Consider the following 17,669-nt stretch of genomic DNA (forward strand, 5'->3'; position numbering starts at 1 on the left):
CTGGATTCAGACTTAAGACCAAAACTGGATGTTAAAACTCTGTAGAACGAACACCGCTCTGTCTCTGTTGACTGTTTATGTTTAGATTCAACCTGCAGCGGCGCTGACCTGCACATTCAGCTCACTTTGTCTGTCAAATCATACGCTCTCCCTTACAGCGGCTTCAAGACATAAAACCCCACCAGAGAATCGATAAGTGACTGAAACAGAGATCATTAAAGAGCTCCGGAGGGGAAAAAGGACCTTGATGACGCGTTTGGTCTTTTTTAGACTCCGGTTCCTCTGAACGTTTTCCTCCTCATCCTCCCCATCAGCCTGTCAGCTGCAGATTTAAGGAGTCTGTGTGGAATTTAAAGCTGTGCTGACGTTGCCTCACCTCGGTCTGACTCACACGCCTCCTCCTCCGCTCAGACCGTTAGAAAGCTCTCCGTGCCTCCTGACTGATGAACGGCCTCCATGTGGAGGTCACACAGCGTTTTAATGTCAGGCTGATGAAGATGGTGGAAACCTACAGCGGCCTATTAGGGCCATCACAGAGAGAAAAATAAAGGAGGCGCAAATTTGTGCCAAAAGAACAGAATCTTTCTAGAAAAAAAACAAGATTGATAATCTGCAAAAGTAGAACATTTGTGAGATTTATTAGCTTTAAACTTTGAGCTTTTGAAACTCAAGAAATTTCCAAATCTTTGGAGAGTAATATCAAAATTTCAGAACTTTGTTTTTTTCTTCTTAAAATTTTCAACTTTTGGAGCTGAGAAATTTCCATGTTTTTCGCTAATTTCTGAGATTAATTGAAAAATATCTGGGGGGATTTTCTAATAATTTTTTATTTTATTTTTGAAACTCAGAAATTTTAAATTTTTAGGCAATTTGTTAGATTATTCTCAAAATTTGAGTTTTTTCTTGCAATTTTTTTTACTTTTCAAAGTAATTGTTTTAAAAAAAATTTCTAGAAAATATTCCCAGAATTTCTGAGCTTTTAGGCAGAAATTTACTCCTTTTTTGTCACTGTCCTCTGACCCCAATGCTCTTTTGTTGAAACCTTTGTGATGTTATTCACAAAGGTTTCACAACCTTCAAACAGAAGGTATTCCTAGTGATAACACCAACTGAACCTGAGCCTCCCGCCTGTGGATCTGCGCTGTGATTGGCTGCCGCTGTCACGACGGTTACTGCTGCCGTGTTGTTGACGGGATTCTGCGCATTGCTAACTGGAAATAGCCGCTAGGCTACTTTTACCAGCTGGAACTGGGCGACCTTGACTGGAAGTGATGCAGCCTTGGCCTTGCATCGCTCCCAGACGTCAGGGCGGGACTCTTCCCGGTCCGGCCTGGATCCGGACCTGGTGTCGTGTTTCTGAGTGAAACCTGACAAACAGAAGCCGCTCCGCCTCCTCGGCGGGTCGGTACCCGCTGTTTCTGATTGTTCCAGAGGGAAGCAGCCCAGACGCATTTAATCTCCTCATTAAATCATTTCTGTGTTTGAGGACATTCACCGTTAGCACTTCCAGGAAATTTATTAGCTTTGTTAATGGAGCCTCCAGGAATGAAATGAGCGGTGTGGTGTTGGTGGACGGACCCCCGGGGGGCTGAAGTGACCACCGTGTGTCAATGTTTCCTCTCAAAAACCAGCAGCTGAATGCAAAACTTTACAGAGGTTAGATTATGTAGTAGCATACATTTTAATGAGTCAAAAAAATTTGACACAAAAAATTGCTTTTATTTATATGCTTTTTGTAAAGTCCCAAGGTGGAACTTTTGTGCTTAATCGTTTCTGGTACGTCTGTAAATCTGACGCATAAGCACCATACACAAACAAGAAGAATTTATCTGCAAAATTTAATTCGGTAGAAGCTAAGAGCACTAAGCATTTTGAAGATTAACAAAAACTCTGAAGCGCTAAACGAAAAATTAGCTCCACTGTTGACCTGTTATTAGCATTAGCATATATGCTATTTTATCCTATTATTAGCATACATGCTAATAACAGGTTGAATGAATCTGCTGATATGAGACAGAGCTGCCTTGGTGTTTATTTCCCCTCCATAAATCCCAGGGGCTGGTTGAGGTTCAACTTGCTACGTGGCGTTTTACACATTTGGCCAAATATTGGAGATTGCTTCACTATCGTTGACCCTCTGCATCGTTTCCATTATGAATGTGTGCAAAATTTTGTCAATGTTTTGCTAAAAAAATCCCCACAATTTTGCAATTGCTGTGCTTCCATTAAATAGGAAATGCAATTAAATCCACATGTAAATAGGTTTTTTCACACAATAAATCATTTAAATACATGCAGTAACAGCGGCATCATCTTCCAACTACGTCTTCTTCCTCTGCGAACAACATTCGGTTGTTTATCACATGACTTGTGTGATAAACTACCGGATGTGATGCGAAAAAAGTATTTTCATTACAGTTTTGCAAAATAAACCAAATTTCCAAAAAACCCACCTCAACCTAGCATCAAAACATTTTATAGAAACATTTCTATTGTGTTTCTATTAAATGAATGTATTTTCTAAATGTCAAATTGCATAATTATATGGTCAATAGAAACTATATCTATATCCCAACTTGTTCACCTAGTTAATACGGTTCAAATTAATCCATAAATGTCCCAAATTAACACGTCATGTCTATGATGAATGGACGTAAATCTGAATATTTAAGTTCATATCTTACATATTTAATTGTATTAAATCTAGTTTCTTCAGGTGTCTTTGTGACATAATTTCATGAAGTTTTAGGGATATTGTTTTAAAACTTTCACGGCTGAATAATAAATTGCCTCAAGTCTGAATATGTTATTCAGAAGATTATCTGTTTGGCTACAAGTGGGAGACATTAATTAGAAAAGGAAATAACTGTCCTGCATGCTGATAATTAAAACAACTGTTCACTATTACCTGACTGCATTTAATTAACACAACCTTGCCTGAAGCTGTTTGAGCAAAATTCAATAAAATGTGCATGAATTTTAAAGCTTGTTGGTAAAGCCAGCTTTACATCAGTAACCAGAATCACTCAATGAACGGTTTTAACTCTTCTAGAAAATGGGTGAAAGGTCAAGTACAAATCTAATTCATCCAATTATTTGGAGCCAATTATGTTGAATCAAGCTGGTCTTTTAGAAATTACATTAACTTTAGACCAAATTATTACTTCAACCTCTATGATGGGGGTGTGAGGGTTAATTCATGCATTCATTCAGCAAACAGGAAAGGAAATCGTATTTTTTGCTGTGGTTCAGGTCAAACAACCAGAACTGGACTGAACTGGTTTGGACCAATTTTGAACTGAGATTAGTTTTGAATTTTAGGCATTTGTAGAAAAAATAAATTCAGATAAACAAATAAACATTAAATAACACAACAAATGGTATCTTGTAATGAAACGGCCGCATTTTGAACCATATCATGACATGTGGTTGAAAACACTATAAAAGCTTTTAATCACTTAAACATTATAAATTAACAGAAGAAAATCTGTTAAGTTTTAACAGTACATGCTATGCAGAAGTCACTTTCCGTTTTGGAAGTTTTTGTTCTGTAATTTGGGTCTCTACCAGAGTTATAGAAGAAACCTGAACTATTCTAACCCTGAGCTCAACTGCTAGCTCTAAAAAGACGCCAAACATCTGTTTTCTGACAATAAGTTCATGTTTTTTCAGTCTGGAAAACCTCTCTGATTATTACATCACAATCCGCAGGCACTGTGTTGTTACCTAGCAACTCCAGCCAATCCCCGCCCAGTTACCTAGCAACCAAAGCGAAGCTATTCCGCTGGTTTTACCACTGAAAAAAAAGCGTTCTACTGTTGTCAACTAAACGTACAGAAAACGCGGCTGAATTCATGATGTTTACTGTCATTATTTAAACAGTTACACATCTGTTTGCAGCCATTTTCATCTGTATAAAGTGCAAACATTGTGTTGGGGGCGTGGCTAGCAGCAGCTCATTTGCATAAAAGTGACAGAGCTGTAAAGCAGCTCATTCTGAAAGGGGCTGAAAACAGGCAGAACTCATGAGTGAAATCTGATTATCTGAGAAAGATGTGCAAAAAAATGTAATAAATATGTTTACTTGCCCATAGAGATATAGTAACTTGTATAAAATAAAGCATAACAGGTCCCCTTTAATTCCAAAAATATTCATATTTTCTGTGGAATGGCCAAATATTTTTATGTAGATCATGGGAAACCTCTGATCGCTCATAAATTAGGCCGCTATGCTGGGTCACAAAGAGATGGAGTTCTGGAGTAAAAAGAGAAACTTTGACTTTTCCTGTTGAAACCAACACAATTACAATAAAAAAGGAGCTAAACCTTTAAGCACTAAAACCCAAACAATCATCCAAACCTGCAGCAACGTGTAAATTATTAAATAAACTTAAACCAAACTGAACTGGACCTGAGGATCCGGCTGTGGTTATGAAGCTCTGAGCATCTAAAGGAAATCGTTTGCAGTTTGAGGCTTTTCTCTAAATCAGGTTTTATTTGCTGGCTCACTTCCAGCAGAGGAACGTTTAAACCTCCATCCTCTGCTTCTGTAACAGCTGACACATCAAGTGATGTTAAATGAGTGGTAGACCTTCCTCTGCTCTCCATTATGAGGAGTTAATTACAGTCACTGAATTATTCACTTGGAGGCTGAAGCCTGGTGTCTGCAGAGAAACAGACTCTGGAACATTAAATATGCCGATTTTAACGTAGGAGGACGAGAAGCAGAGCAGCAAACAGAAGGCGTTCCTGAGTTATGATAGAGAAGAATAAAGCTATTTTAATAACCAGTTTAATATTTGATTGCATTGATTTATGTTGGTTATAGTAAAAAATCTGGTTCTCTTTTCTGTTTCTGCCACAATCCATTCCTTATTTCTAATAGAGTTAGTATAAAATACAAACCATTGTAAACGAGGAAGAAATCATTTTTACTAAAGATGTGAAACATTTGGAACATTTTGTTCCTGAAACTGGCATAAACTGGCACTCAGCAGGAAGAATCAATCACACGTTTTGCTGCTTTGCTGAGGATTCACAAAATGTTATATTCTCTGCACATGGAGTGTGTTTTAGGCAGGGTTTCTTTTTTTTATTTTTTAGTTTTGTTCTTTTAAGTAACAATTGCCATGAATTTCCACAAATAAATTACACTCAAAGTACCAGTTGTAGCTTTTAAGATATATTTTTATGCCATTTTTAATTAAATATTGACCACAAATATCAACATCCCATTGAAGAAAATGCATCCATCTTCTTTTGGGAAATGTTTGATGTTTTTCTTTATTTAATAGCCTAAAAATAGCGATAAAATGGGGGACAAATCACAATATTATTAAGTAAACATTTATCTTTTTTTTTTATGTTATGTAAAATTTATAGCTCTAACTTACTTTTTATTCAGCTGCATTATGTGCAGAAATTGTTCTTTGGATGGTAAAGGTTGCAAATTGCTGTTTTGGTACAACGTCCCAATCGTTGATCAATCCATCAGTCCCTGCAATACCACCATGACCGTTCACACTTTTCAGATTGAAAAGCAATCGTCACAGCTGTGGACCCTTTGTTTTGGTCTGTCACATAAAATCCCAGTAAAACATTGTAGTTTATGGCTGCAGGTTTAAATTGAAGCTGCATCTTCAGATCAGATGAGTCCCGCTCTGCCTCTGGGAGGGAGTGATGCAGCTGAGTGTGTTTCAGTGTGTCTGCCTTTTTTTCCTTCATCTCTCCCAACTTTCCCACATTAAACACTTGGACCATAAAAGGAGACGCAGATCTTCTCCCTGCGCCTGAATCAAAAGCTCAAGCCGAGGAGGAGCTCCGCTGGGCCGGCAGGAGCCCGCCAGCCGCTCCGGAGACCCCCAAACCCCACGAAGGAGTCCGAATGGACCCGAGTGGACCCGAGCCTCCACCTGCTGCTGCACAGCGCGCGCCTCCCGCTCAAACCGAGCGAGCTCCGCACGAGCGCCCAGCTCAGCCCGGGATTTAACCAGAACCAGGAGCCGGTCATTTCTCTCTTTTCACAAGTTTTCATCTAAAAACTCTTTATAAACTAACGGAACCGGAGCTGTTTGGACTCTTACACACATTTAAAGAGTTTCCCCCACACACTGGATCAAAGTAAGTCCCGGTGTTATCCGCAGTGAACGTTCATTTCCATTTAAACATCTGACCGCTTCCCAGCATGAGTCTGCGGACTAACGACTCCCTGCCGGACCTGTTCCACCAGAACTCCTCCTCCAACCGGACCGGGCCGCCGGACTCCGCCACACCGCTGGACCTGAGCCGGGCGGTGCCGGTGGGCATGGTGCTGGCCTCCTTCATCATGTTCGCCATCGTGGGGAACATCCTGGTCATCTTGTCGGTGGTCTGTAACCGACACCTGCGGACCCCCACCAACTACTTCATCATCAACCTGGCCATGGCGGACCTGCTGCTGGGCACCACCGTGCTGCCGGTGTCCGCCACCCTGGAGGTCAGTGAACCCTGATCGATCAGTCTATGATAATTATGGGTTATCTACGTGTTTACTTTCCGCTCTGAAGAGCTCCAGCGAAACCCAGAAAGTAGGAAAAGTTATTTTTATATTGAATAAATTGGTAAAATTACAGTAAAAGTGATGAAAAATAGCAATATTTAGTTCTGCTTTAAGCTCAATTGTTTGGTTTCCTTTTTATGTTGCTGAGTAACAATATTAGAAAAGATAAAAACATTAATAATAATAATAATAAATAAATAATAATAATAATAATAATAATAATAATGAAGACAGAAAATGTCAGCATTTATTGTACCATATTGCTAATATTAGTGAGATAAATGCAAATGTAACAAGTGTAATAATTATGACTGCACAGCTACCTGGAAATCTAAAATATCAATGCATTTTAACATGGAATAAATCCCTTATTTAAATTCAAATCAATTCAAAATATATTGTAATAAACATATAGGTATAGTATATTTTATTTATATTTTAACACATAACAAATAGTATTTCTCAGCTGTAAGATATAGAAAAATGACCACATCTGAAATCACAGATTATTGTATGTGTATGTGTGTATATTTCCTTTATACATGCATGTTTTTTCTTTTTAAATGGCTCCAAATTAATAAAGCAATAGAACATAAACAGATCAATAAAAATCCGTCATTTATCCCAAAATGAAACTAAATTTAATCATAACTGGTTTCACTAAGTCTCTGCTGATGGTGATGCTCTGAGCTGGAAAGACTTCCTGTAGCAGTCAGTCTAGCTATGGGTCTAAACAGGCCTCTGACTGCAGACTGTTACTGACTAACAGGCTAATGACTGTAACGACATGCTAACACTAGGACGTTCTTTTTGATGTCATCAGCTGCTGCTCGGCCTCCTTTGCTTCAGCCGCACCTCTCTGGTTGGAGATGCTGGAGACTCCAACCAGAGAGGAAGTGATCGGCCCTGGAAGACTCTTCAGGGTCAAAGTTCAGGAATTATTTTAGCTGTAGAGATTCTAATCAGCTGCTCCCCATCGTAAAACAAAGCATTGCCATGGTTACGCTTCACCACTGTCTGAAAGTTGAAAGAAAATGTCAGCTCAAATGTCAGCCTGCCATATATTATATCCAAGCAATGCTTTGCTGTTACGATGATGCATATTTTGATATTACAATAATAATTATAATTTTATATATTTTGCAGCTTTTAGAACAATAACATAAACATATAGCGTTTGTAGAAATACTAAAATATGGTTGGTGGTACTCACAATGCTGTAGTAGGGGGAAGTGTTACTGTAAATGCAGTAATAATAACATTAATAATAATAATTAGTTGCACCCAGATGGAGGAAAACAAAAGAGGAAAAAACAGAAAACATCTGAGTTGAAGCGATTTAATCAGTTTGTGTAAAAATGTGAAATATCTGCTGTTTGTGTTTCCTCATGACTTTTAGCTTCAGCGGCAGATCAGATTATTCCATTAGCTGACGGCAGACAGAACGGCTCTGTTTGGAAACAGTTGTTGACTCGTTTTAAAGAATCAGCGTAATGAAGACCAGCTGCAGGAAACACACAACCTGAACATCCACACACACCTTTCTATTCTATTTCAGGCCAGACGGTTCATTTTTAATCCAGCCCCGAAACATACTCAGTAAATGTTTCTGTTCCAGCCAACATGGCCGCCTGTTCATCCTGAAGAGGAAACATCAGCAGCTATTCCTCACCTTTGACCCCCTCTGTAACTGCAAATGAGTAAAAACAGGATCTACTATAACTAAACAGTTCCAGTGTTGAGGGTTGCTACTTGCATTATTCTGATTTTATGATTATATTAGTTAAAAATTGTCTCAATATGACAACAGTATCATTTATTATGATCATTTCTGTGACATTTTATCTCCCAGTAACATTTGTTATCATGGCTGGCCAAAAGCTCAAGTTTGTTCAGTTTAAGAACCAAGGATTGGTTTGTTTCGGTGGTGGCAGCATCATGCTGCGGGGGACAGGAAAAATGGTCACAACGTTAGTGGAGCTAAATCCAGAACTAAAAGGCAGAAAACATGAAATGTTAAAAAATAATTTTACATCATTTAACATACAGTAATAAACCTGTTGCAAAAAGCAGTAAACCAATAAATAACATGTTAAATTAAAATTAACTCAATAGTTTCCATTTCCTTGATTTATTGTTTCTCTTTCTACCAAAAACCGGATAATAAAAGTTTTCACTGGTGTTTTGGTCTCAACTAGAGCTCTCTTTTTTTGAAGGACAAGTTTGTTTACAGAGACTTAATAATTCATTTTATTTGTTGTTTCTGTTGTTTAGTTTATTTATTTTGGATATTAAAATGTCTTCCAGATCTCTCAGTGTTAAATTGTTATTAGATTTTATAGTTTATTGATCTTCGATCTTACCTTTTATGTAATTTGAAAATGGTCTCAAAACAACAATATCGTTTATCATGATAATTTGGGACGATTTATCGTCCAGGATAATATGTTAATGTTGACAGACCCGTACAGTAGAAACTTTATTGTTTTAAATTCACACAAAATGGACATTTCATACGAGACATTTTATTAAACAAAGATAATAAAATTAAGCTCTAAGACACACACAGCCATAACACACACACCATGTAGGCTGAACTGAATGTTTTTTCTGTTCAGGTTTAACGGATTCTATAAAGATTTTTGCTCCAGTTCAGATACTGACTGATCACAGAACCAGTGGGACTGGTTTAAAACCAGCAGAACATCCCTGAAGCGTTGTGTGTGTGTGTGTCTGTGAATCTGAACGGTGCAGTGGGCCCATCTCTGACGTTCCTCCTGGTTCCTGCAGGTTCTGGGCTACTGGGTGTTTGGTCGGATCTTCTGTGACATCTGGGCGGCGGTGGACGTGCTGTGCTGCACGGCCTCCATCATGTCGCTCTGCGTCATCTCCATCGACCGCTACGTGGGCGTGCGCTACCCACTGCAGTACCCCATGGTGGTCACCAGGAGGCGCGCGCTAATGGCCATGCTGGGAGTCTGGATCCTGGCGCTGGTTATCTCCATCGGGCCGCTGCTTGGCTGGAAGCAGCCGCCATCACAGGTAACACCAGGCCGTCTGACTGGAACAGAATAAGAACAACTTCTGATATTTATTAAATGCTTCTGGGCTCCAGGTACAGTTTCAGAAACCAGAGGAAACTATTTACTGAATTCATCTCAGTTTATTTCCGCCGTGTGATGTAAACATACAGATCTGTTTACATCACGGATGTAAACAGATCTGTATGTATATGATATTAATGCTGCAGCCAATTTAAACTATTATCACATTCTGCACACAACTTACTTTTTTAAAATTGAGATTAGTTCTTGTTTGATTAAATACTTTTGAGACAAATGTACCCCCATATTTAGAGCTAAAAAATCCTCAGAACAAGAAGAAGCTCAGACCTGAACTTCAGTACTGCGATTATTTAATAACTGGATTCAAAAAGTGATTAATAGATTTATTCACAGGTGGAGTTCATAATATAGACTTCCAGATAACGAATGGTGTTTTAATGTTTATGTTAATATTTGCTGTGAGTGTGTTGCTCTATCATTCGCCTGGTCGACGGTCAGTTCGGACCTCTAAGGCTCGGAGCGTCGAGGCGTTCAGGGAAACTTTGTTTCCACAGAGAGATGAGCTGAAATAATCCAACGCACACGTCACTCTGGGTGGTCACACAGTCACATTGGCTCATCATGTTTTCATCTCATTTTAGCAAACAGCGTCTGAAAAACAAAGAGTTCATTCATTCTCTGGAAACTGAGTTAAATATTAGACTGAACTGAGATTTTCTCCACAGCTGAAGACTCAAGTCATTTAGCTGCTTTTTCCTCCTCAGACGGGATCAGCTGTTTTCATTTCTGCCTCGTTCAGACATAATTCAGAATAAAAACTGAATTATGACCAGAGGCCAGGTGATGAATTGATCACCTCAATTCATCACCACATTTACAGAGTTTATCCTTTAGATGTGTTCAGGGTTCCAACTCAACTTGGGGATTTTCATTTCTGCACAGAGAAAAACAGATGAGCCCATAAATATTCATACACCTGGAGCCTCGGAAGCTGATAAAATGATAAACACAGGATCTCATTTTAGAAAAAAATATCACTTTTTATTGATGTATTTTATAAAAATGGCTTGTTTAAAATGATTAATGGGAAAGTCTTTATTTATAATTTCTGAGCAGCTTTTCATTGTTTCTCTGGTTGTCATGGTTACTCTGTGGTGAAGGCAGGAGGCTCTGTACCATCACCCTAATATCTCCTCAGATTATGTCTGGATTCAGGCTGCGTCGCTCTGAAACATGAATATTGCAACCAGCCAGAAGAATCAGGTCAAATCAGTACGAACAAGAATAAGTTTATATAAATATCCTGCAATATTTTCAACCTGGAAACACAAACAGTAAAGGATGAAACAATATGATCAAAAACAAGTTAAAGAGCAAGATTATCATTTAACAGAAACAGAAAAACATTAATAAAAATATAAACATGAAAACTTCACTGATATATCTGTTTTAATATCTTATAATATCTAATATCTTTTTTTACCATTTTCATTATTTTCCTCATATTGTACACATTAATCTTTTTAAATGGGATTAATAAATGATATTAACATTTAAGTAAGATAATGAACTGTAGGAAATAATATTTCTTATGTTAAACACTGTTTTAACCTGATGAGTTGAAACAGAAATCAGGAGCTGATTATCCTGGTTGTTCAGTATATTACTTTATAATACTTTAGGATTAAATATTATCTCTTTATCTCTCTGTATTAGTTATTAATACTGACAGTGTTGCTCTGTCAGTGTTAGTTATTATCTGTATTTCTATCTGTGCTGGTGAGTTTTGAGTCATTTCAGTTCCAGACGGTTCAGGTTCTTTCAGCAGCAGATGAACTAGTTCCCAGAATCTGTTCGTGGATGATCAGCAGACGGTTCTCCATCTGTTCATCCGTCTCTGAATTCATCTGTGGGTCAGAAACAGAAGCTTCAGTTTTCCACCCACCTTCATCTTCATCAAATCAGGTTTTTTTATCTCAAAAACCTGGATATCAGTAAAAACTGATCAAATTGTTTTACTGATGATATTTTACGTTTGGTAACATCTCATATTTTGTGTTTATTGTAACTGAAAGAGTCTCTGAATCCGGGTTGCTGATAATTAGTTGATGATCTCATTGATATTTCTGTGACTGATGAAGGAAACCAGGCGACTCATCTCCTCATCCTGACCTGAAGCTCAGATTATTTTGGGCCTTTGAGGATTTTCTGGATTTGCTCTTCATCCTCAGTCAGTTGATGATGCAGTTTAACAGGAACGCTGTGCACTAATTTAGATTGCTGGATTCAAATAATTCAAACAGGGTCAAAATTATACATTCAGGCTAATGGTTAGTTTTGTAATAGATTATTTTGACAATTAACTGTAAAAAATCCCTTCTCATTCTGCAGATTTTTTATTTAACAACTTATTTTATTTTAGATATGAAAAACGCATTAAATTATGTTTAATGTTTATACTTTTATGCTACAGATGTTCATTTAGATGATTGTCCTCAGAGTGTTAGAACCAGCAGCAGGTGTTCTCCAGGGTGTTGAGAGGTGAAAGGTCAGGCTGAAGTTCTGCTGTGTGCCTGTGTGTGCAGGACGACACAGTGTGTGTGATCACAGAGGAGCCGTTCTACGCCCTGTTCTCGTCGCTGGGCTCCTTCTACATCCCGCTGGCCGTCATCCTGGCCATGTACTGCCGCGTCTACGTGGTGGCCAAGCGCACCACCAGGAACCTGGAGGCCGGCATGATGAGGGACCGCGCCGAGGACTCCAACGAGCTCACCCTCAGGATCCACTGCCGGAACCAGCAGATCCACGACCTCTGCCCTCCCGCCAAGGCCGCAGGGGGCGGAGCCTCGACCGGCCGCGGCGCCCTCACCGTCAAGCTGCTCAAGTTCTCACGAGAGAAGAAAGCTGCCAAGACGCTGGGCGTGGTGGTGGGCATGTTCATCCTCTGCTGGCTGCCCTTCTTCCTGGTTCTGCCCATCAGTAAGTCCACACAGCGCTGCTGATTGGTTCATCTAAAGCAAATAGTTTGTGTCCAGTATGTGTGGGGTCTGCAGAGGTGTTAGCTGATGTCAGCCTGATGCAGTCTGGACCGGTTCTGTTGACCCAATCGTCTCAGTGATGGAGCAACGCTTCATCAATATCGTTGTTTAGATTAAAAAAGGCTGAAGTTTCTTCAACAGATCATCCGTCAAAGATCTTTTATTTCTCTACCATTTCTGCTTCAGATCCTTTTTAGCTGACAAAAAATGCTTCAGCTTTTAATAACCTTTAGAAGTAAAAGTCAAAGTAGAGTAAACATTAGAACGTATTTAATGAGATTCTTATCGGAGGTGGGGTGTTATTTTATCACTTCAACATCTGTTTCTGGGTCAGAACCCGACACATCACAACTGAGCCGCTTCATTAGAGGAGAAACAAGAAGTCCAGCTGAAAATCAGTCCGACACGCCGCCTCCCATCAATCTTGAGCAAACATCATCTCTGGTTCTGCACTGCTAGCTGTTGGTGGTTAGCTGTGGGCCCATGATTCTTTCAGCAGGCCTCGCCGTGTTTCCAGGATGAAACCAGATCCATTTTTACCCCGACAGGAGGCTACTGATGCTGAATGTCTGGAATAGTTTCAGCTGCAGCTCACCAACTTTCACAGAAAAAATGCTGAAACGGGTCCAGTTTCCTCACCAGGAAGTTTGTTTCCCACATCATGAAAGTTTATCACTCCAGATCCAGCCAATCACAGCAGACAGGAAGCAGTTTGTAAACAGTCATATCTGTGCTGCCACATGGATCAGCTGAGTACAGAGGACGATTTAATTAACCCAAACCAGCAGCAACAGATTATTCTAATCATCTGTTCTCTTTTTCATTTCAGCAAACTGATTACCAAAGTTTTAAGTCTTTAAATGAACTGAACCCAAACTGAAATTTTTCCACCAGCCCTGTTTTGTCCGCTTTAATCCCACTCCAACCCCTTTGCCTATAAAGTCTGGTTTGGTTGATGAGGTGTGAATGCTAATCGACCTCTGACCTCTGGTCTTCCAAACCTTGGTCTGTGTTCGGTTGAAGTGAACTCTGTTTCGGTTTGAATGTGAACACCAAGCAGAGCGGAGACTGCTCCAAAAGCAGGAAGTGGACTACAATGCAGGGCATTCTGGGTAAATACATCCAAAGCTAATATGCTAGCCTGGCGCTAGCAGGAGAAATGGCTCATGCTCTAAAAACCATAAGCCATTGACTAAAGTCAAAGAGTAAAGAGAAATTCTCCAACCGCTAAAATCTGACGCCTCCATTTTAGTTTTCGTTTGGTGAAGAAGGACCTTGCTCTCAGTGTCTTTAGAGGTTTTTATGTCGTTTCCTTCAATGGTTCTTGGTGCAGCACCCCCACAGGCCAGGAGGGGAACAGGTTGCTCAAAGGGTTTGGTTGATTTGACTCTGAACCCGACCCGATTCCTCTGGACTCTAAAGCATGGCGGCTTCAAAATCTAGAGTAAACTCAGTTTCATAGGACCTGCAGCTGAATCTGTGGGCTCGGCCCGGTTATCTGACACCAGACCAGACCAGCTCAGCTGTTTTCTCTTCTGTAATGTGGGAAGTTTGTCTCGGGCTGAGTTTCCATTTTCAGGCTGTCCAACAGGCTGAGGCCGGTGATGAAGACAGTCCACTCAGGAACTCGTCTCTCTGCTGAGTCATGATCTGCACTGCGTCCTCACAGGAAGAGCTGCAGTGTTGCATTAAAGCTGCTGCAGCAGAGCAGCTGCATTTACACCTGCAGGATCTGACCTTCAGATCCAGGAATTACAGGGAACAAAGGAGCAAATGAAACCTTTAATAATGTTTTGTATTTCCTTAAATTCAGCTTAGTTTATATTATTACAATTAAAATAAATATTCTGTTTTCTTGAAAGAGTCATTAAACTTTTAGTCTGAGATGAGAACCAATAAAGTGAGTTAGGTGATTTAGGATTATTATTTTAAAAATCGGACATTTCTAAAAATATTTAAATTAATTTCATTATTTTGAAACTTTAACTAAAAGGTAAAGTCCAAACTAATTCAATCTTTTAATTTTCTGTAGCTTTGAATTAATCTGGATACCAGGTTCAGAAATATATTTTCATTAGGGGTTTGACGTTTTTATTTTTAAGAGCGTTAATTCCAGGCTCTGTAATTAATAATCAAATGTTAATCAAACCATATATCGACAAAATGAGCAACATTTTCAATTCATAAAAACTTTTTGCTGCTAAATTATTGAATAAACAGCTGTATGAGCTCAACAACAAATGGAGCTTCTTTAGAAATCATTGCTGTGGATGCTAACATTAGCATTAGCTGCTACATCTTTAGAAACTAAACTAAAATTAAGAGAAGCCGCTTCATCCTCCATCACTGCTGTTGGCGGGTGTGCGTCAGAAATACGGGCGTACCAGAAACAAATGAAAACAAAGGTTCCAGGTGGAACCATGAGTCCAGTTCCTCCGTTCAGTCCAGCTGTCCCACTGAAACCTGCTTTCCATCCATCAGGCAGCGTCTGGAGCGTCTTCTATGGTTTCCTAGCAACCTAGACGTCTCATCGTCGGTTTTATTGAGAGTTTTTCTTCTCAGCAGCCAGAAACCACTTCAGAGTCGGTCTAACTGGTCTGAAACCAGCTGAATTCCTCCAGAAGCTCCTGGACGACGCTGGACGACGTGGCAGGAACCCAAAATTTCCTTCGCCGCCAACCAAAATAAGTCCTGCTGCCGGTTTGGAGGAGGATTTCCAAACTTGGAAAGATGAGTTTTCCTGGGACTGCTGCACAGCGGGCAGGTGTCACATGGCTCCATCGTCTGGTTCAGCCGGGAAACTCTTCATATATAGTCAGAGATCAGAGCCTCAGGCACAGGATGGCCTTACAAGTCCATGAGCAGCGGCGCTAATCCACCTGCTGAGGAGCCGGGCCGATCCAGAACCTGATTCTGCTTAAATCCAGGATGATCCAGGGACACTCAGTGGCTCATCAGAGGATCATCAGCGCGAGCTCTAGGACGAGCCGAGGAAGACGAGGAAGTTTTCCTTCAGAGGCAGAGCTGAGACTCCAATAAGTTTCGGCAGTTTGGTTTTTGTTTTTCATTTTAAATGTTAAAATTACACGATAGCTAAATTATTCACAGCATTATCACAAGGGTTTGTAGAACGATGTGAATAGTTCCTGACTGGCCAGTTTTTTTAAATTAAAATTAAAGACGTTAAGCGTCTATATGTAGCATTTCTACCTGCACTTTCTGAACCATTTGAAAGGTTTGTTGAAGTTTGTTTTTGACATGTTTGACAAAGACAGTCAACCTATTGGCTGTTATTCTACTACCTGCCCTGACTGAACAAATTAAAGCTGTTGGTGTTATGATGAGCTGTGCTGATGCAGTTATCAAATTAATGTGTAATTCAGGACATTTATGTCTGTTTTTTTAAAGAAACATTTTAAGTGAATTCAGCTGTTTTTCTGTATTATACCCGCATCACCGATACTAAACCTCAAATATCAATATCAGAAGTGAAAAAAGTGGGTCTGTGCATCCCTAATTAAATGTAGGTAAAAACATTTATATCCTCCATTGTTCCGCTATCTTCTCCCATCTCACTTTCTGCTAACTATTTAGCTTCAGACTAAATAATTAACTTCTGAGCTGGGTAAATATTTAGCTTTAAACAGTGACTTTTATAAATGAATATGGTAAAAGTATGACTTTGATAAATGGACATTAATATGTTTTCTCCTAGTTCAGACTACTTGCTGTTTTAATTGCTTTGTTCCTTAACGAGGGTCGCCTCGTTAGAAACTCTGATCTTCTTCTCTGTTTGTCCTCAGGCTCGTTCAACAGCAGCCTCCGACCTCCAGAGACGCTCTTCAAGGTCATCTTCTGGTTGGGATACTTCAACAGCTGCCTGAACCCCATCATCTACCCCTGCTACAGCCGCGAGTTCAAACAGGTAAGGCCCGGGGAAGCTCCTCCCCTCCCCGCAGTCTTCCTCACCGCTCTGCTCCGCCCGCAGGCCTTCATCCGCATCCTGCACTGCCGCTGGAAGAGCAAGCGCCAGGGATGGCAGGCGTACTACAACTACCGCTGCCAGCAAGGGTCAAACGCCTCGTCCTTCCTGAACGGCAGCCAGCAGACGCTGTCCTCCGCCGGCCATAGTCCCTGTTGCGTCTCCGCCAAGCTCCGCCCGCCACCGTGGCCCTCCGCCTCCAAGCGCCCACTGCCCGGGTCGGCGCCAAGACCCGGTCCGTCCCCGCTCGCAAAGGATGCTGGGAGGCCGGGGGGCGGGGCCAACGGCCTGAGAATCACCAGAGAAGATGAATGACAGAGGAATCGCCCTCTGAGAACAGACAGAAAATGATGTCATAAACACTGATCAATCCGGTGCTCAGCCTCATGGACGCACCTGGCTCCTCTTCCAGGTGTAGACTTTAGAACTCCAGGCTTTTATTGTGAAGGAGCCAACTAAGATCCTGTAAAAACAGAACCGGATCAGATCTGCATTTTATTTAAGTTAATCAGAGTTTTTATTAATGTGAGATAAATCCATCATGAGTAAGTTTATCTGCTTAAAGCTGTAAAATAAATAAAGCAACAATACACCGAGTTTAAACTGATTTTACTTTGATAAGTACAGATTCTCTTAAACTTCATATTTATTTATTCTGTTTTACGTTGTGATGAATACGTTCAGATCTTGCCGAGCTTTTATTGTGAAAGTATCAGTGGTTGTATTATGACTTTTATTGTGAAGGGTTTTTTATATCTCAGTGTTGAATTGAATCCAGCTGTGCTCCCCAGATGTTCCTGCAGCGACTCGATCACTGGTTCTGTCAGAGGATGAAGACGTTTTGATGAAGTTGGGAACTGTTAGTTTTAACCTGGTTGCAGGAAGGCAGCTGCTGTGTTCCTGCAGCACCACCTGGCGGACAGCGGAAGAACTGCAGCCGCTTGTATTTTTTTTCTGTATTGTTTTTCTACTTCCATCATCAGCCGGTCTGTGTGAATTCACCTCCTCTGTTCGGTTCAATAAAAACCTGTTTGCTGTGTTGTAAA

General features: G+C 40.3%; 1 protein-coding gene across 2 annotated transcripts; it reads left to right on the forward strand.

Annotated features, from left to right (window-relative positions):
• The first annotated feature begins 5,323 nt into the window (after positions 1 to 5,323).
• Positions 5,324 to 17,669, forward strand: LOC103476339 (alpha-1A adrenergic receptor-like). 2 transcript variants are annotated; one of them, XM_008428617.3, is made up of 6 exons: positions 5,329 to 6,120; positions 6,230 to 6,475; positions 9,329 to 9,580; positions 12,189 to 12,582; positions 16,445 to 16,566; positions 16,630 to 17,669. In XM_008428617.3, exons 2-6 carry the CDS (start codon positions 6,305 to 6,307, stop codon positions 16,936 to 16,938), a joined length of 1,248 nt encoding a protein of 415 aa, XP_008426839.2. In that variant the 5' UTR covers positions 5,329 to 6,120; positions 6,230 to 6,304; the 3' UTR covers positions 16,939 to 17,669. The 2 variants fall into 2 exon arrangements, with proteins under 2 accessions (XP_008426837.2, XP_008426839.2); XM_008428615.3 differs by having other exon boundaries at positions 5,324 to 6,475.

This window comes from Poecilia reticulata, chromosome 14 (genome assembly GCF_904066995.2).
Source record: "Poecilia reticulata chromosome 14, P_reticulata-male-v2, whole genome shotgun sequence".
Classification (NCBI taxonomy): Eukaryota; Metazoa; Chordata; class Actinopteri; order Cyprinodontiformes; family Poeciliidae; genus Poecilia; species Poecilia reticulata.